At 35.7% G+C, this 15,829-nt stretch overlaps 1 protein-coding gene across 1 annotated transcript; it reads left to right on the top strand.

Moving 5' to 3' along the window:
- The first annotated feature begins 1,839 nt into the window (after positions 1–1,839).
- On the top strand, positions 1,840–9,574 carry LOC111394025. Its single transcript, XM_023019815.1, has 5 exons — positions 1,840–1,942; positions 2,006–2,112; positions 2,807–2,887; positions 4,473–4,665; positions 9,438–9,574. The coding sequence occupies exons 1-5, from the start codon at positions 1,840–1,842 to the stop codon at positions 9,572–9,574; spliced, it is 621 nt and encodes a 206-aa protein (XP_022875583.1).
- Positions 9,575–15,829: the final 6,255 nt, after the last annotated feature.

The following is a 15,829-nucleotide window of genomic DNA, read 5'->3' on the forward strand; positions in this document are numbered from 1 at the left end:
CCTTTGCAGCACTAAGGTCGTCCCGGGCCTTCGCAACCTCTCTCTTTGCGTCATCACGCTCTTTCAACAAAGCCTCAAGCTCAAGGATCTTCCTGTCCTTAGAAGCCATTAAGGTCTCTACCCCAGCCGCTCTCTTGGCCTCCTCGATTCCCTGAAGAGAGAGTCCTCGAGCTATACACAACGTCTTAAAGAGAAATGAAATAGTATTAATCTCGAGGAAGAAGTTGAAAGCTTAAGTCAAATGTTCGAGGATTACCTTCAAAGTGAGGAGCTCGAGAACCTTCATCCCGTCCCTCGAGCTTTACCTCATCCTTGTATTTGGAAACAAGACCGGGAACAAGGTGGCATCGTTCGAAGTCCTCGATAAGGGAATTCACCAAAGGAACAGTGTCATCCTTGAGATCAACTACCTCGGAAGGAGGTCGAGGAGTAACGACTCGAGGAGTAGGAGATCTTTGACTCGGATGCACGGGGCTTAAGGGTTGAGGCTGTGCTCAAGAAGTTTCGCCAGGCCTCCTCATGCTTTGCTTAAGTGGGCCTCGAGGCCTCTTCTTACTCTTCTTCTTCGTTGGAAGCTGGCCCTGTGGACGGGCATCAGACCTTGTGTTAACAAAATTACGGAGAGCTCGAGGTCAAACGACATACCTGCAAGAATAGAAAACACAAACACTTTAGAACGAGCATAAGATCAAACTGTTTTCCAAAAAAAAGATATCTGCCAAGTCTATAACCTCTTCCCCAATCTCCTTCATCATCGAGAAAAGGGGGTTGAGCCCCACCAGCATCCTTCTATGATCTTCCAATACATCTGGATACACCTGGTCCTCACAGGACTTCTCGACTTTGGGAATCCCCTAATCAGGCCAGAAAGAAAGGTCGGGTTCTTGAGCAATAAAATAAAACAACTCCTCCTTCCATCCCTTTAGAGAACTCGCCATCTTCGGGACCTTAAACCCTCCTATCATCGAGAGATAAACAAAACAGGTATACCAAGGATGTTTCTTAAGCTCAAATATCAGTTTGCAAAGGTCAACATTGGGCTCAATATCTAAGTACCTACAAGCTATAAAGAAATATACGAGCATTCTTCAGGTATTGGGCACTAATTGCCTCAGGCACATGGAGTGCTCGACAAGTAAAGCGATAAAAAAGGGTAAAGAGGCCACCTAAAGCCGGCCTTAAGGGTCTCCCTAAAAATGACAAACTCCCCTCGTCGAGATCGAACAATTCTATCCTCGGGGCTAGGGGATCTAACGTCACAAATAGGCATGAGGCCATATCCCCTAGCCGCAGCAATAGCTAAATGCTCTTTTAACTTACAGGCTCGTCGGGATAATCGAAGATCATATTAACCTAAGCCTCGGGTGTAGCCTCTAGGGGAATAGCCGTTGGTATTATCGAAGTACCTACATCCTCGCTACTACTCGAGCTACTAGATAGATCACAACCCTCACAACTCGACATTACTCAAAGAACTTAAGTCCTAACTCATGGAATAACTTAGAGTCTTGAGCCTTACCTGGAGTTACTCGACGACTTGAAAAGTTCCAAAGTATTTGGCTCAAGCCCGATCTCGCAGAGTTTGGATTTACATTGGGTAAAAGTGAAAAATGAGGGGGTGAACAACAGTATTTATAGGTGAAAAAGACAGGAGGCCAAAGGTCGCCATCTCTGACCGTCCATGGAGACACGTGTCACTCATCCAAGCGAACTGTCTACAACGGTCATATCAATACCGACCTTTATCGTCAGCCCATATTTCTCGACGACGCAACCTATGGTGAGGTATTTGTAAATAATGTGCACCCAATCCCAGAGCTCGCGCTCTATGAGGGGTGCATGGGGGCCAGTGATAGTACCAATATTACATACCCCGAGGACTATTCCTCGAGGAGTGCCTACATGTTCCGCCCCACTTTTCTGCAAGAGGTCCTCGAGATATGTTAGTCCTCGATGACTATTTTAATCCTCGAGGATGCAATCTTCATGCTCTTGCTCTTTCTAGGTTGTGAAGCCAATAATAAAATTGATCTAACCTTGTTGAAACATGAATGGAAAGAATTTCCATCATCATATTCTTTTGCAAAAACACCAATATCATGGTTTCAAAACGTCGTTTTGAAGAGGCTAATAATGTTTCGAATGTCAACCTTAGCTCTTCAATTAGAATATTTTTGGGAGATAGATGTTCTTCAATATTTTGAGATAAATGAAGGATTTTCAACCATGATAACATTAAAGCTCATATACCAAATTTATATCGAGTTGGATGGTGAACCATGTTAAAAAGATAAGAGTTTATGAATTATATGAAACAAAATTCAAAAAATGGCGGGGGAATCTGAATATTTAGTTATCCATATATTGGAAGGAGAATCATTACCTAATACAAATAAAGGTTTGTTTTGCATGAATTTTGAGAAGTCAAAACGAGTTTTTGAAATCTAACAATTGCTTTTAGACTCGTTTGACTAATTTTATGAAAATGCTTCTTCTAGTTAATAGATTTTTTAGACGGAAATGGTTAAATATAACTTCCCTTATAAGCACTTTTAGAATAGAAAATTCTTTCAGAAAATAAGTTCCAAAAAAAGTTAAGGTCACTTTCTCATGAAAACTCTTCTATAGCAGGAAAAACCAAAAGTCATGTCAAACATACCCTAAGTAGCATTCATATTTTTATCAGATGAACAACAAGACCTTGTTTGAGGTCCCCCCCTCCCCAAACCCACAATGAAAATGCATTTTATAATTGAAGTCAAAAGCATATCTTTGTTGTAAAAGGAAAGTTTATTTGGGTTTATAGGTGAATGACAATTATACCCCTACAGCCCTAGAAATAATTACTGTTGTATCAATGATTCTGCCCTATAAATACGGGGCTTTGGTTAATAACAAAACACACACAAGTCTATTGACTTCTCTCTGTTCTCTTCTCTTTTCTTCACTTTTATAACACGTTATCAGCACGATAGCTTAATTTTTCAAAGTTTAGTGAAGGTAATAATTTTTATAGGCATGAATATTTATCACGTGTACTAAAATTAATTTGGTAGCATGTGAACTATTTCAATATACATATGCATTATAACGAGGTTGCTTCTTTTTCTTCTTTACTTTTCATCGGCATGCATATTAATTCTAATTCACGTTTGTATGTGTAATCTGAATACATATTAATTCACATTTTTTTATTCATACATGATCAATTTTTCCACATATTATTCAGTACTAATTCTGTCTTTTGAATTTGTTACATATTAGTTTTATCTTTAATTTGTATATATGTGAAATAGTATCTTTTGCATGTTGGTAAAAGATTTAGCGATTCAACCAATTTTGCTAACTTCTATGTATAGAGATTCTTTTTCCTAATACATGTTTGGTAATCAATTTTAAAATATAAATTCATATATTATCTATTTGATAATTAATTTTTACATCATGTCCTGTTTGTATGATAATTAAATATTCTTTTCACATGCATGCTTGGAAGATTTTTTTTCTTTACTTATACATTTTTTTGTGATTAACTCTTGTATGTAAATTCAAACCATGTCTATATGGTAATTAAATATTTTAGATGTTCTTATATAAACTTTAACTTAATAATTCATCATGTTGTTGCTCCTAAAGTAGCACAACATTATAGTTAATATTCTAAAAGCATATTAATTTAAAATCTATTTATTATATATAGTTTGTTGATACTCCTGAAGTAACAGAATATTATAATTAATATTCTTGAACAATATTACTTGCTCCTGAAGAGCATAAATTATATTTTTCAATATGTCAGAAGAATATTGATACAATGCTCTTGAAAAAGGTAATAGTAAAATATGTGTTCCTGAAGTAGAACGTGTTTCAAAGAACATATTATTTTAAATTAATGTTTATCCCTGAAAGAAAACACGCAACTTATATCTTCATTAACTATTATGTGATGCCTAATCATATTCTTTGAAAATAATTATATTTTCGTTTTACTTTACTATGTAGTTAATCAAATAGCAAACATCACAAAACTTGAATTTGCTACACTTGACATCTCTAGCAAAAACTATCTATCATGGGTACTTGACTTTGATATTCATCTTGTCTCAAAAGGTTTGGGAGAGACAATAAAAGAATGAAACAAATAATCCTTACAGGATCATGCAAAAGCACTCATATTCCTTCGTCATCATCTTCACGATGGACTAAAAATTGAATATCTCATTGAGAAAAATCCACACGTTCTTTGGAAAAAATTAATTGAAAGATTTGATCATCAAAGGACTATAGTCCTTCCCAAAACTCGCTATGAGTGGATGCACCTTCGTTTGCAAGACTTCAAAACTGTTAATGAGTAAAATTCTAAATTGTTCCGAATATGTTCAAAATTGACATTATGTGGAGAAAAAACTACCGATGAAAACATGTTGGAGAAAACTTTTTCCACTTTTCACGCCTCGAATGTGTTCCTGTAGCAGCAATATCGCGAGTGTGGTTTCAAAAAATACACAGAACTTATATCTTGCCTGCTTGTTGTTGAACATAATAACGAACTGTTGATGAAAAATCATGAGTTACGTCCAACTGGTTCTGTACCACTGTCTGAAACAAATGGTACTGTATTGCCTGAAGCAAATGCAAAATCAAGACGTGGACGTGGACGTGGACGTGCATGCGGAATAAACTATGGACGAAATAATCAACAAAGTTATCAACAATAAGGCAACAATTTCAAAAGGCACAAAACAAACGAAAGTAGCATATCCAAAAAGGTACACGAAGAAAGTTGCTTTAAATGTGGAATGAAGGGCATTGGACACTTACCTGTCGTACAGAAAAATACCTCATGGATCTCTATCAAAATTCAATCAAGGGGAAGGGAAAAGTGGAAACAAATTTTGCTGACTATGATGGTTCAATTCATGTGACCCATTTGGATATCTCCAATTTCTTTGCTAATCCAAATGAAAATATTGACCATTTGATTGGGGGTGGTGCGATGGAAGAAATACATTAGTTTTTTTTTCTAGTATTTCCTTTTATTTTAGATATTTAGTTTGAAATATGTTTTTTACTTTCGCAAAATATTTTGAACTTTATTATGCATCGTTAATTTCACAAGTATTCATTACGTTATCATTTTGAACTTAAATTCAATTTTTTTTAAATATATCTATTTTGATATATTGATAGATTCATGATGAATTGTTGAAACACTTGCTTGATTGATAATGTAACTACACATGCTATTTTTCAAGAAAAAAATATTTCCTATACTTAACATTGAAAGAAAATAATGTCAATACAATATCAGGTGCATCGAATATCATTGAAGGTTTCGGAAGAGTTTGTATTAATTTACGAAATAATACAAAATTATATATTGACGATACTCTTTATTCTAGCAAATCCAGAAAAAATTTGCTTCGCTATAAAGATATCCACTGTAATGAATATCATATTGAGACGACGCAAGAAGATAATGTCGAATATCCTTGCATAACTTCTTTTATATCTAGTCAAAAGCAGATAAAAGAAAAATTTTATTCACTCCCATCTGGTATGTCTTATACATTTATAAAAATTGTTGAATCAAATAATGTCATAAACCAGAAGTTCGTTGACCCAAAAAGCTTTATTCTTTGGCATGACTGGCTTGGACATCCAAAAGCTATAATGATGCATCGAATAATAAACAGTTCACATTGACATCCTTTAAAGAAACAGAAGATTTTTTTACCTAATGATTATCCATGTGTAGCTTGTTCGGAAGACAAGTTAGTCATTAGACCTTCAACTACAAAGGTTAATATTGCCTCTCCAACTTTCTTGGAAAGAATTCATGGAGATATATGTGGGCCAATACACTCACTATATGGACTATTTCGTTATTTTATGTTATTAATTGATCTTCTACTAGATAGTAACATGTTTGCCTACTTTCCGCTAGGAATGTAGTTTTTGCTAGACTACTTGCTCAAATTATAAAATTACGAGCACAATTTTCCGATTACTTAATTAAAACTATTTGCCTTGACCATGCTGGTGAATTTAGCTCACAAGGATTCGATGATTGTCAATCGGGATTGTAATTGAACATTCAGTTGCGCATGTCCATACACAAAATGGTTTGGTAGAGTTGTTTATTAAACGCCTACAACTTATTGCTAGATCATTACTTATGAAAACAGAACTCCCAACTTCTGTTTGGGTCATGCTTATTAAATGCTGAATCATTGGTTCGTATTAGACCAACTGCCTATTATCAATATTCATTTTTGCAACTGACATTTGGTTATGAACATGATATTTCTCACCTATGAGTCTTTAGTTGTGCTGTCCAAGTCCCTATTTCACCTCCCACAACGTACCAAAATGGGTCCCCAACAAAGACTTGGGATTTTGTGGGTTTTATTTACCATCAATTATTAGGTATCTTGAGCATTTAATGGATAACTTATTTACTACACGTTTTCCAGATTGTCATTTTGATGAAATGACTTTCCCAACTTTGGGAGGGAAAAAACTACATCCTGAAAATCAAGTAAAATTACTTGGAATGAAACAACTCTATCTCATTTTGATCCCCGTAGCAATCAATGTGAGCAAGAGATTGAAAAAAGCATTCATTTGCAAAGAGTTGCAAATCAATTATCTGATATATTTGTTGACACAAGAAAAGTGACAAAGTCATATGTTCCAGTAGAAAATATTTCAACAAAAATTGATGTCCTTGTAGGACAATCTACTATAGCAATGAATCTTAAATACGCCAGAAGCGTGGTCGACCAGTTGGTTCAAAAGACTCTGTGCCTCCAAAAAGAAAGGTACATGAGGAAAACCAACAAAAAACTTCGAAAGAAATCACGTTAGAAAAGATCGATCAATCATATATTGAAAATACAATTCCTAAAGAACCACAAGTGTCTGAAAATAATGAGATTTCAATAAATTATATGTTATCTCATAAATTATGGGAACGAAATAATGTTGTTATAGACAATATTTTCGCTTTTAATATTGTGCTTGATATTATGCAAAATGAGGATCCTGAACCACAGTCGGTTAAAGACTGTCAAAATAGAAATGATTGGCCCAAATGGAAAGAAACCATACAGGCGGAATTAAATTCATTGGAGAAACGAAAAGTGTTTGGACTTGTAGTTCAAACACCTGAAAATATAATCCCCTGTTAGATACAAATGAATTTTTATACGAAAGAGAAATGAAAATAATGAAATTACAAGGTACAAAGCCCGATTAATAGCTCAAGGTTTCTCACAAAAACTAGGAATTGATTATGAAGAAATATATTCTCCTGTAATGGATACCATCACTTTTAGATTTTTAATTAATTTGATTGTATCACAAAAGCTTGCTATGCGTCTTATGGATGTAGTAACTGTATATTTGTATGGTTCACTTGATAGTGACATATATATAAGTCTCTGCAGGACTTAAGGTGTCAAGAACAAATGATATATGCTCGAGAACCATGTTTTTAATTAAATTGTAAATATCATTATATGGATTAAAACAATCCCGACGTATGTGGTATAATCGACATAGCGAATATTTGTTAAATGAGGGTTATAAAAATGATAATGTCTGCCCATGTATTTTCATAAAGAAAACAAACAGTGGATTTGCAATTGTGGCAATTTATGTTGATGATTTAAAATTAATTGGAACTCCTGAAGAGCTCAACAAAACTGCTGATTATTTGAAAAAAGAATTTGAGATGAAGGATTTAGGAAAAATCAAATTTTGTCTTGGATTGCAAATTGAACATTTCGCAAATGGATTATTTGTTCACCAATCTGCGTATACAGAAAAGTTTTAAAATGTTTTTACATAGATAATGCACATCCATTGGCATCACTTATGGTTGTTCGATCACTTAATGTGGAAAAAGATCGATTTCGTCCACTTGAAAATGGAAAAATGTTTTTGGTCCTGAAGTACCATATCTTAGTGCAATTGGAGCATTAACTTATCTTGCAAATTGCACTCGACTAGACATAACTTTTTCTATAAATCTTTTTACAAGATATAGCTCTACACCAACTCAAAGACATTGGAATGATGTTAAACATATTTTTCGTTACTTAAAGGATATCATTGATTTGTGATTATTTTATTCTCAAAAGTCGGAATCTGCAGATGCAGGTTATCTATCTGACCCACATAAAGTTAAATCACAAACATGATATGTATTTACACATGGAGGAATAGTTATATCATGGAGATCTGTGAAGCAATCATTGACAGTTACATCCTCAAATCATTCTGAAATTATTGCAATCCAAGAAGTAGGCCGAGAATGTGTATGGTTGAGAAACATGACCCATCATATCCAAGATGCGGATTAACTTCAACAAATGATAGTCTAATAATTTTGTATGAAGATAATGCGGCTTGTATTGCACAACTCAGAGGAGGTTATATCAAAGGTGACAAAACGAAGCACATTTCTCCAAAATTCTTTCATACACATGAGTTTCAAAAGAATGGTAACATCGATATCCAACAAATTCGCTCTCAAGTGACAATGTGGCCGATTTATTCACAAAAGCGCTGTCAACATTTACATTCAAGAAATTAGTTCAATCAAAAGATTGAAATGCATCGACTCAAATATTTTCAGTGATCACATCAAGGGGAGTAGCTGTACTCTTTTTCCTTCGCTTAGGTTTTGTCCCACTAGGTTTTCCTTATAAGGTTTTGATTTTTTTTCATTGAATTTTTATCAAATAAGGTTTTAATGAGATAAATATTTTGTAATGTGTCATTTAAAGGAGAGTGTTATAAAAGAAAAGTTTATTAGGATTTAGAGGTTAATGACAATTATACCCCTACAACCCTAGAAATAATTACTGTTGTATCCTTGATTCTGCCCTATAAATACAGTGCTTTGGTTCATAATAAAACACACAAAAATCTATTAATTTCTCTCCGTTCTCCTCTCTTTTCTTCACTTTTATAACAACCCTACATTTTTAATTTTTAATCAATTAAAAAATCATTAAATAATTAAAAATAATACATACCACACATCTAAAACAAATTTATGGAAAATTTATACATTTTTCCAAAGTTTTTAACAAAAACATAAGTTTCATATGTAAATATTAAATAGTAAATAAATAGAATGGAAAATTTTATTTGTTCAAGGTTTCAAGCGACTGTTTTGAATTTAGGATCGACGAAGTGAAGAAATCAATATTTAAGTTTTAAATTGGAAGAATTGAAGAAATAAATTAATTAATTAATTAATTAAAATTAAGATAAAAAAGATAATTATGTGCGCTTAGGTTAGAATAGCCATACCTGGTGTGCATTAATATTCAATAATTGTTGTTGACTATTAAATAAGGCGTCAAGCCACTTAGATTGGCGTTTCCATCGCACATCTTGGTGGCCTTTCTAATGTGATCCAGGAGCCGCAAGCGTCAATGTCAAGTCCAACGTCAAGCTCGAAGAAAGATCTGTTGATAGTCGAGGGTGGTCCAATGACTCGAGCGAGGACGAAGCGAGTAAAAGAGGCGATGTGATTGCTAGTTCAAGAAACCATTGATGGAACGATGTTCAAAACGCAAAATGAGGCAACTTTCATGTTCGGGTCAAGAGTCGGATCAAATTGGATCAACTCAATACAAGTTGACGAAAACGAAGGCAAATTGGTCTACCATGCGACCGCATAGTAGAACGGGGCTTGTGGTCGCAAAGGGTGTGGTAGAGCCAATGTGGTCATAGTTCAAGTGAACTATGCAACTGCATAGGTTTACACTATGCGGTCGCATAGTGTTATTTCGAGGACAAAATTTCCTTTTTTCGCGTTTTTTTCCATATTTTGTTAGAATTTTATTCCTAGTCAAATTCTTTTGATATTGGATGGTTATTTTCGAGATTCAACTAGATTATTAGTATTTTATTCCTTTTTGACTTCTATTCTAGGATTTAGCATAAAATAGAAGTTTATTTCTTCATTGTAAATGAACCTTTGAAATATTGATTAACTGAAAGACTTTAATTGTTTTCTCTTTGTTCTTTCAATTGAACAACTTTCGAACTTATCAATATCTATTTTTTGTGGCGTTCAAATTAATCAGGTGAGATTCCATAATTTTGTGTAATCAAGAGGTCTGCACATCGTCGGCTATTCAGGTTGCTTGGTTCCAGATTTATTGAATTTGAATCCAAAACCTTGCTTTGGCTTTCTTGGGAAGATTTTCATTTTATTTGTGGGTTTCATCGCATTTGCCTACGCGAGTTCACATCAGTTGGTATCAGATTTTGGCTCCAATCCAATGTTATATCTCTTTTTAATTCTTGTTGAATCAGTTATTCCTTTTATTTACTGTTTTTCGAGTCAGTTAGTATTTTAGAGTTTTTAATCTAAAAAAGTTATAAAAAAAACTTCAAAAGTTGTTTTTGGATTTAATTTGCATCCAAATCAACTTCCGTTTGTTGTGTCAGTTTTGTTTTTGATTTTTCTATCCCAAGAGTTAAAAAAAATACTGTTCACCCATATGGTACTGTTCATCAGTACAGTAAAAAAAATTCCAAAAAAATTCTGATTTTAAAAAAAATTGTTATTATTATTGTTAATCTTGAGAATTATCGATTTCTTGAGTAAATTTATTATTTTGTGCCTAGTTTAAATTTTCAGTCAGTAATTTTCTTTCTTGTTTTGCGTTTTTGAGTCAATTTCTTTACTTGTCTAGTTTGAATTGCCAGTCAAATTGTTCTAAATTTCTTGATCTTGTAATCTCACTCACACCGGTTTGAATTTCACGTGATTAAATTTTTGATTGAGTTTCAAAATTGTTCTTTTGGAGACTTGGTGAAGCAACGAGTGGTAAAAGGCAGAGCGGTGAGAACAATCGAGGGAAAAATCCATATTGAGTGAAATTCCGAGTGAACAATTGTGAGGCAGAAAAATAACTTAGATTTAGGATGTCTGACAGGGAAGGATCGAGTTCAGGTAGAATTGATGATCGGGTTTCCATGCTAGAGGACTCGGTACGAAGGATTGAGCGGATATGTGTAGATATGAGGGATCAGATGGATAGGTAGGATGCATGGGGGGAAAGGCAAAATCTATTGACTGGCAATACACGAAGGGAAGGTCTTAATGCACGGAGACATGGTAGACGGGAACCTAGGATGGAGGAGCTTAGTGAATTTGAGGTGATAGTGGGATGGATGAAGATGCGATTGTGGATGCAAATATTGGAAGGGGTAGAAATAGAGGAGTTAGGCAAGAAAAGAGAGGCACGAATCTTGGTGGAGATGAGGTGGATGGGAATTTAAGTAACATTAAAATGATCACTCCTTTGTTCAAAGGTAGGAGTGATCCGAAGGCCTACTTGGACTGAGAGAAGAAAATTGAGTTAGTCTTTGGTTGCTACAATTACTCAAGAGAGAAGAAGGTGAAAACTGCAGTTCTTAAATTCACGGACTATGCAATCACTTTGTGGGATCAGGTGGTGACTTTGAGGCGGAGACCTATCAATACATGGGAGGAATTGAAAACTATAACACGGAAGAGGTTTGTACCTACTCACTACTACCGGGAGCTTCATCAAAGATTACAAAATTTATATCAAGGCTCCAGGAGTGTGGAAGATTACCATAAAGAGATGGAGATACTAATGATTAGGGCAAATGTGGAGGAAGATTTCTGCGTGGATTGAACAGGGGCATTGCAAATATAGTGGAATTACAACACTATGTGAAAATTGAAGACATGTTACATGTGGCAGTGAAGGTCGAGAGGCAGTTGAAGCGAAAGGGGACAGCAAGGTACCAATCGGGATCTTCGGGTTCTAATTCTTCTGGGAAACCGAAGTAGGACAATAACAAAGGAGAAGGAACTGTTGCAAGAGGAAGAATTGAGGTACCAAGAGGGAAGGAGGAGAATGCTGGCAAGGCCGTGCCAAAGGAGGAGTCAGAGTCATCAAGAAATAGAGACATCAAATGTTTTCGTTGCTTGGGAGTGGGCACATTGCTTCTCAATGCCCAAATAAGAAAACCGTGATTCTGCAGGACAGCGGGGAAGTGGAACTAAAAGTGGAAAGTGATTATGTAGACATGTCAGAATTGGAGGATGTTGATGAAGAATATACAATGGAGTATGCAGTTAACAGGAAGTTGTTTGTCACGAGACGAGCTCTGAATGCTCAAATCAAAGTGGATGACTTGGAGCAGTAGCGAGAAAACATATTCCACACGCGATGTCACGTCAATAGCGAAGGTATGTAGTGTGATAATAGATGGCGGTAGTTGTACTAATGTGGCTAACACTAACATGGTGGAAAAATTAGATTTGAAACTGTTAAAATATCGTAGGCCTTATAAATCACAATGGCTAAATGAATGTGGGGAAGTTAAGGTGACAAAAAAGGCGTTGATTAATTTTTCCATTGGTAAATATCAGGATGAGGTAATGTGCGATATTGTACCTTTGCATGCGGCGCATATTTTATTAGGGAGACCATGACAGTACAATGCATGATAGGTAAAAACATAAGTATAGCTTTTTAAAAAATGGAAGGTCTATCACTCTTGCGCCATTAACACCGACACAAGTATATGATGATCAAATGCAATTGAAAAATGAAGAAGAAGCGAGAGTGAGGGAGTTAGGGAAAAAGAGAGAAAATAGTGATGTGGCCAATAGAGAGGAAAAGAGAGTAGAGTCATATGAGAGAAAAGAAAGAGTCTTTCGAGAGAAAAGAAAAGTCGAAACAAAATTTCTTTGTGAGAGGGAGTGAATTGAAAAAGGTAATAGTTGAGAGGCAACAAATGATACTGTTGGTTTACAAGGAATCACTCCTCAACTTTGAGGAGCATAACACATCCCTCCCTAGTTTGGCTATTTCTTTGTTGCAGAAATTTGAAGACGTGTTTTTGGAGGACGTGCCTAGTGGGCTACCACTCATTAGAGGAATTGAGCAACAAATTGATTTCATACCTGTCGCTGTCAATCCGAATCGACCGGCTTATCGAAGTAATCCAGAGGAGACAAAGGAGCTTCAAAGGCAAAGGATTTGTAAGGGAAAACATGAGTCCATGTGCAGTACCAATATTGCTGGTGTCAAAGAAAGATGAAACTTTGAGAATGTGCATAGATTGCAGAGCCATCAACAACATTACGGTAAAGTATCGTCATCTAATTCCTAGGCTAGATGTTATGCTAAATGAGCTACATGGTGCATGTATTTTCAGTAAAATTAATCTTAAAAGTGGGTATCATCAAATTCGCATGAGGGAGGGTGATGAATGGAGAACGGCTTTTAAAACTAAATATGGATTGTATGAATGGTTAGTCATGCCGTTTAGACTCACAAATGCACCAAACACTTTTATGCGGTTAATGAACCATGTTTTGTGTGCTTTCATTGAAAAATTTGTTGTAGTTTATTTTGATGAAATTTTAATATATAGCAAGACTCTTGATGAGCATGTAGAACATTTGAGGTGTGTGCATGTGGTTTTGAGGAAAGAACAATTTTATGCTAATCTTAAAAAGTGCACATTTTGCATGGATATGGTTGTATTTCTAGGTTTTGTAGTTAGTGCTAATGGTGTAGAGGTAGATGAAGAGAAAATAAAGGCTATTAAGGATTGTCCAACACCTAAAAACATAACTGAAGTTAGAAGTTTTCATGGATTGGCAAGTTTTTACAGGCGTTTTGTTAGAAACTTCAGCACGATTACCATGCCACTAAATGAAATTGTCAAGAAAAATATGGGGTTTCAATGGGGGGTAGAACAAGAACATGCATTCAACACCATCAAAGATTGTTTGTGTAAAGCACTGATTTTAGCACTTCCTAACTTTGACAATACTTTCGAGAATGAGTGTGATGCATCAGGAATAGGTATTGGAGCAGTCTTAATACAGGATAAGAGACCTATAGCCTACTTTAGCGAGAAGCTAAGTGGTGCAACTCTCAACTATCCTACGTATGACAAAGAGCTATATTCACTTGTTCGACCCTTGGAGACAAGGCAGCATTACCTGTGGCCAAAATAGTTTGTAATTCATTCTGATCATGAATTACTGAAACATTTGCAGGGTCAAGGTAAGTTAAACAAACGACATGCACGCTAGATGGAATTCATAGAAACTTTTTCATATGTCATTCGTTACAAACAAGGTAATGAAAATGTAGTAGCAGATGCATTGTTGCGAAGGTATGTTCTTTTAACTACTTTAAGTGCAAAATTGTTTGGTTTTGAGTATATTAAGGACATGTATGCTAATGATTCTGAATTTTCTAACATTTACAATCCATGTCATAAAGGGGTTGTAGATAAGATCTTTAAGCATGAGGAGTACTTGTTTCGGGAAAATAAATTATGTGTTCGTAATTGCTCTATGCGTGAATTATTGGTTAGAGAAGCACATAATGGGGGTCTAATGGATCACTTTGGGGGTAGCAAAGACTTTAGAAATATTAACTGGGCATTTTTATTGGCTTAAAATGAAAGTTGATGTGGAACGAATTTGTAGTCGATGCATAACTTGTAAACAAGCTAAATCTAGGGTCTTACCTCATGGACTTTATACACCTTTGTCAGTACCTAGTGAACCTTGGATAGATATCCCAATGGATTTTGTGTTAGGTTTGCCTATGACTAAAAGGGGTCGGGATTCGTTTTTTGTAATGGTGGATAGGTTTAGGAAGATGACACATTTCATTCCATGTCACAGAACTGATGACGCTACTAACATTGCAGACTTGTTCTAAATTGTGCGCTTGTATGGAGTACCTAAAAGTATTGTGTCAGATAGGGATTTCAAATTTCTTAGTCCCTTTTGGAGGGTCTTATGCAATAAGTTAGGCACGAAATTACTATTTTCTACAACTTGTCACCCACAAACCGATGGACAAACTGAAGTAGTGAATAGGACCATGACGCAACTATTGTGCACCGTGGTTAATAAGAATTGGGAAGAGTGCTTACCTTTCATAGAGTTTGCATATAATAGGGCCACACACTCTACTACTTCGTTTTCTCCATTTGAAATTGTTTATGATTTTAATCCTATAACACCTATGAATTTAATACCTTACCTTTGAATGAACAAGGTAGCTCGGATGGGAAGAGGAAGGCCGAGCTAGTGAAGTCACTCCATGAAAAGGTGCGAGAGCAAATTGAGAAGAAGAGTAAACACTATGCAGAGCAAGCAAACAAGGGCAAGAAGATTATTACATTCGAACCATGAGATTGGGTTTGAGTGCATTTTAGGAAAGAGCGGTTTCCAGAACAAAGAAAATCAAAGTTGTTGCCACGGGGAGATGGACCGTTTCAAGTGCTTGAGATGATCAATGATAACACATACAAATTAGATCTTCTAGGTGAATATAACGTTTCAGCAACTTTTAATGTGTCTGATCTTTCTCTCTTTGATGCAGGTACAGATTTGAGGACGAATTCTTTCGAAGAGAGAGGGGATGATGTGATCCAGGAGCCACAAGCGTCAAGGTCAAGTCCAACGTCAAGCCCGAAGAAAGATCCGTTGATAGTCGAGGGAGGTCCGATGACTCGAGCGAGGACGAAGCGACTAAAAGAGGTGATAAGATTGCTCGTTCAAGAAATCATTGATGGAACAATGTTCGAGACGCAAAACGAGGTTACTTTCATGTTTGGGTCAAGAGCCGAATCAAATTGGATCAACTCAATACAAGCCGACGAAAACGGAGGCAAACTAGTCTACCATGCGACTGCATAGTAGAACATGGCTTGCGGTCGCATAGGGTGTGGCAAGGCCAATGTGGTCATAGTTCAAGTGAACTATGTTAGTTCAAGTGAACTA

Source organism: Olea europaea, chromosome 4, assembly GCF_002742605.1.
Source record: "Olea europaea var. sylvestris chromosome 4, O_europaea_v1, whole genome shotgun sequence".
Lineage (NCBI taxonomy): Eukaryota > Viridiplantae > Streptophyta > Magnoliopsida > Lamiales > Oleaceae > Olea > Olea europaea.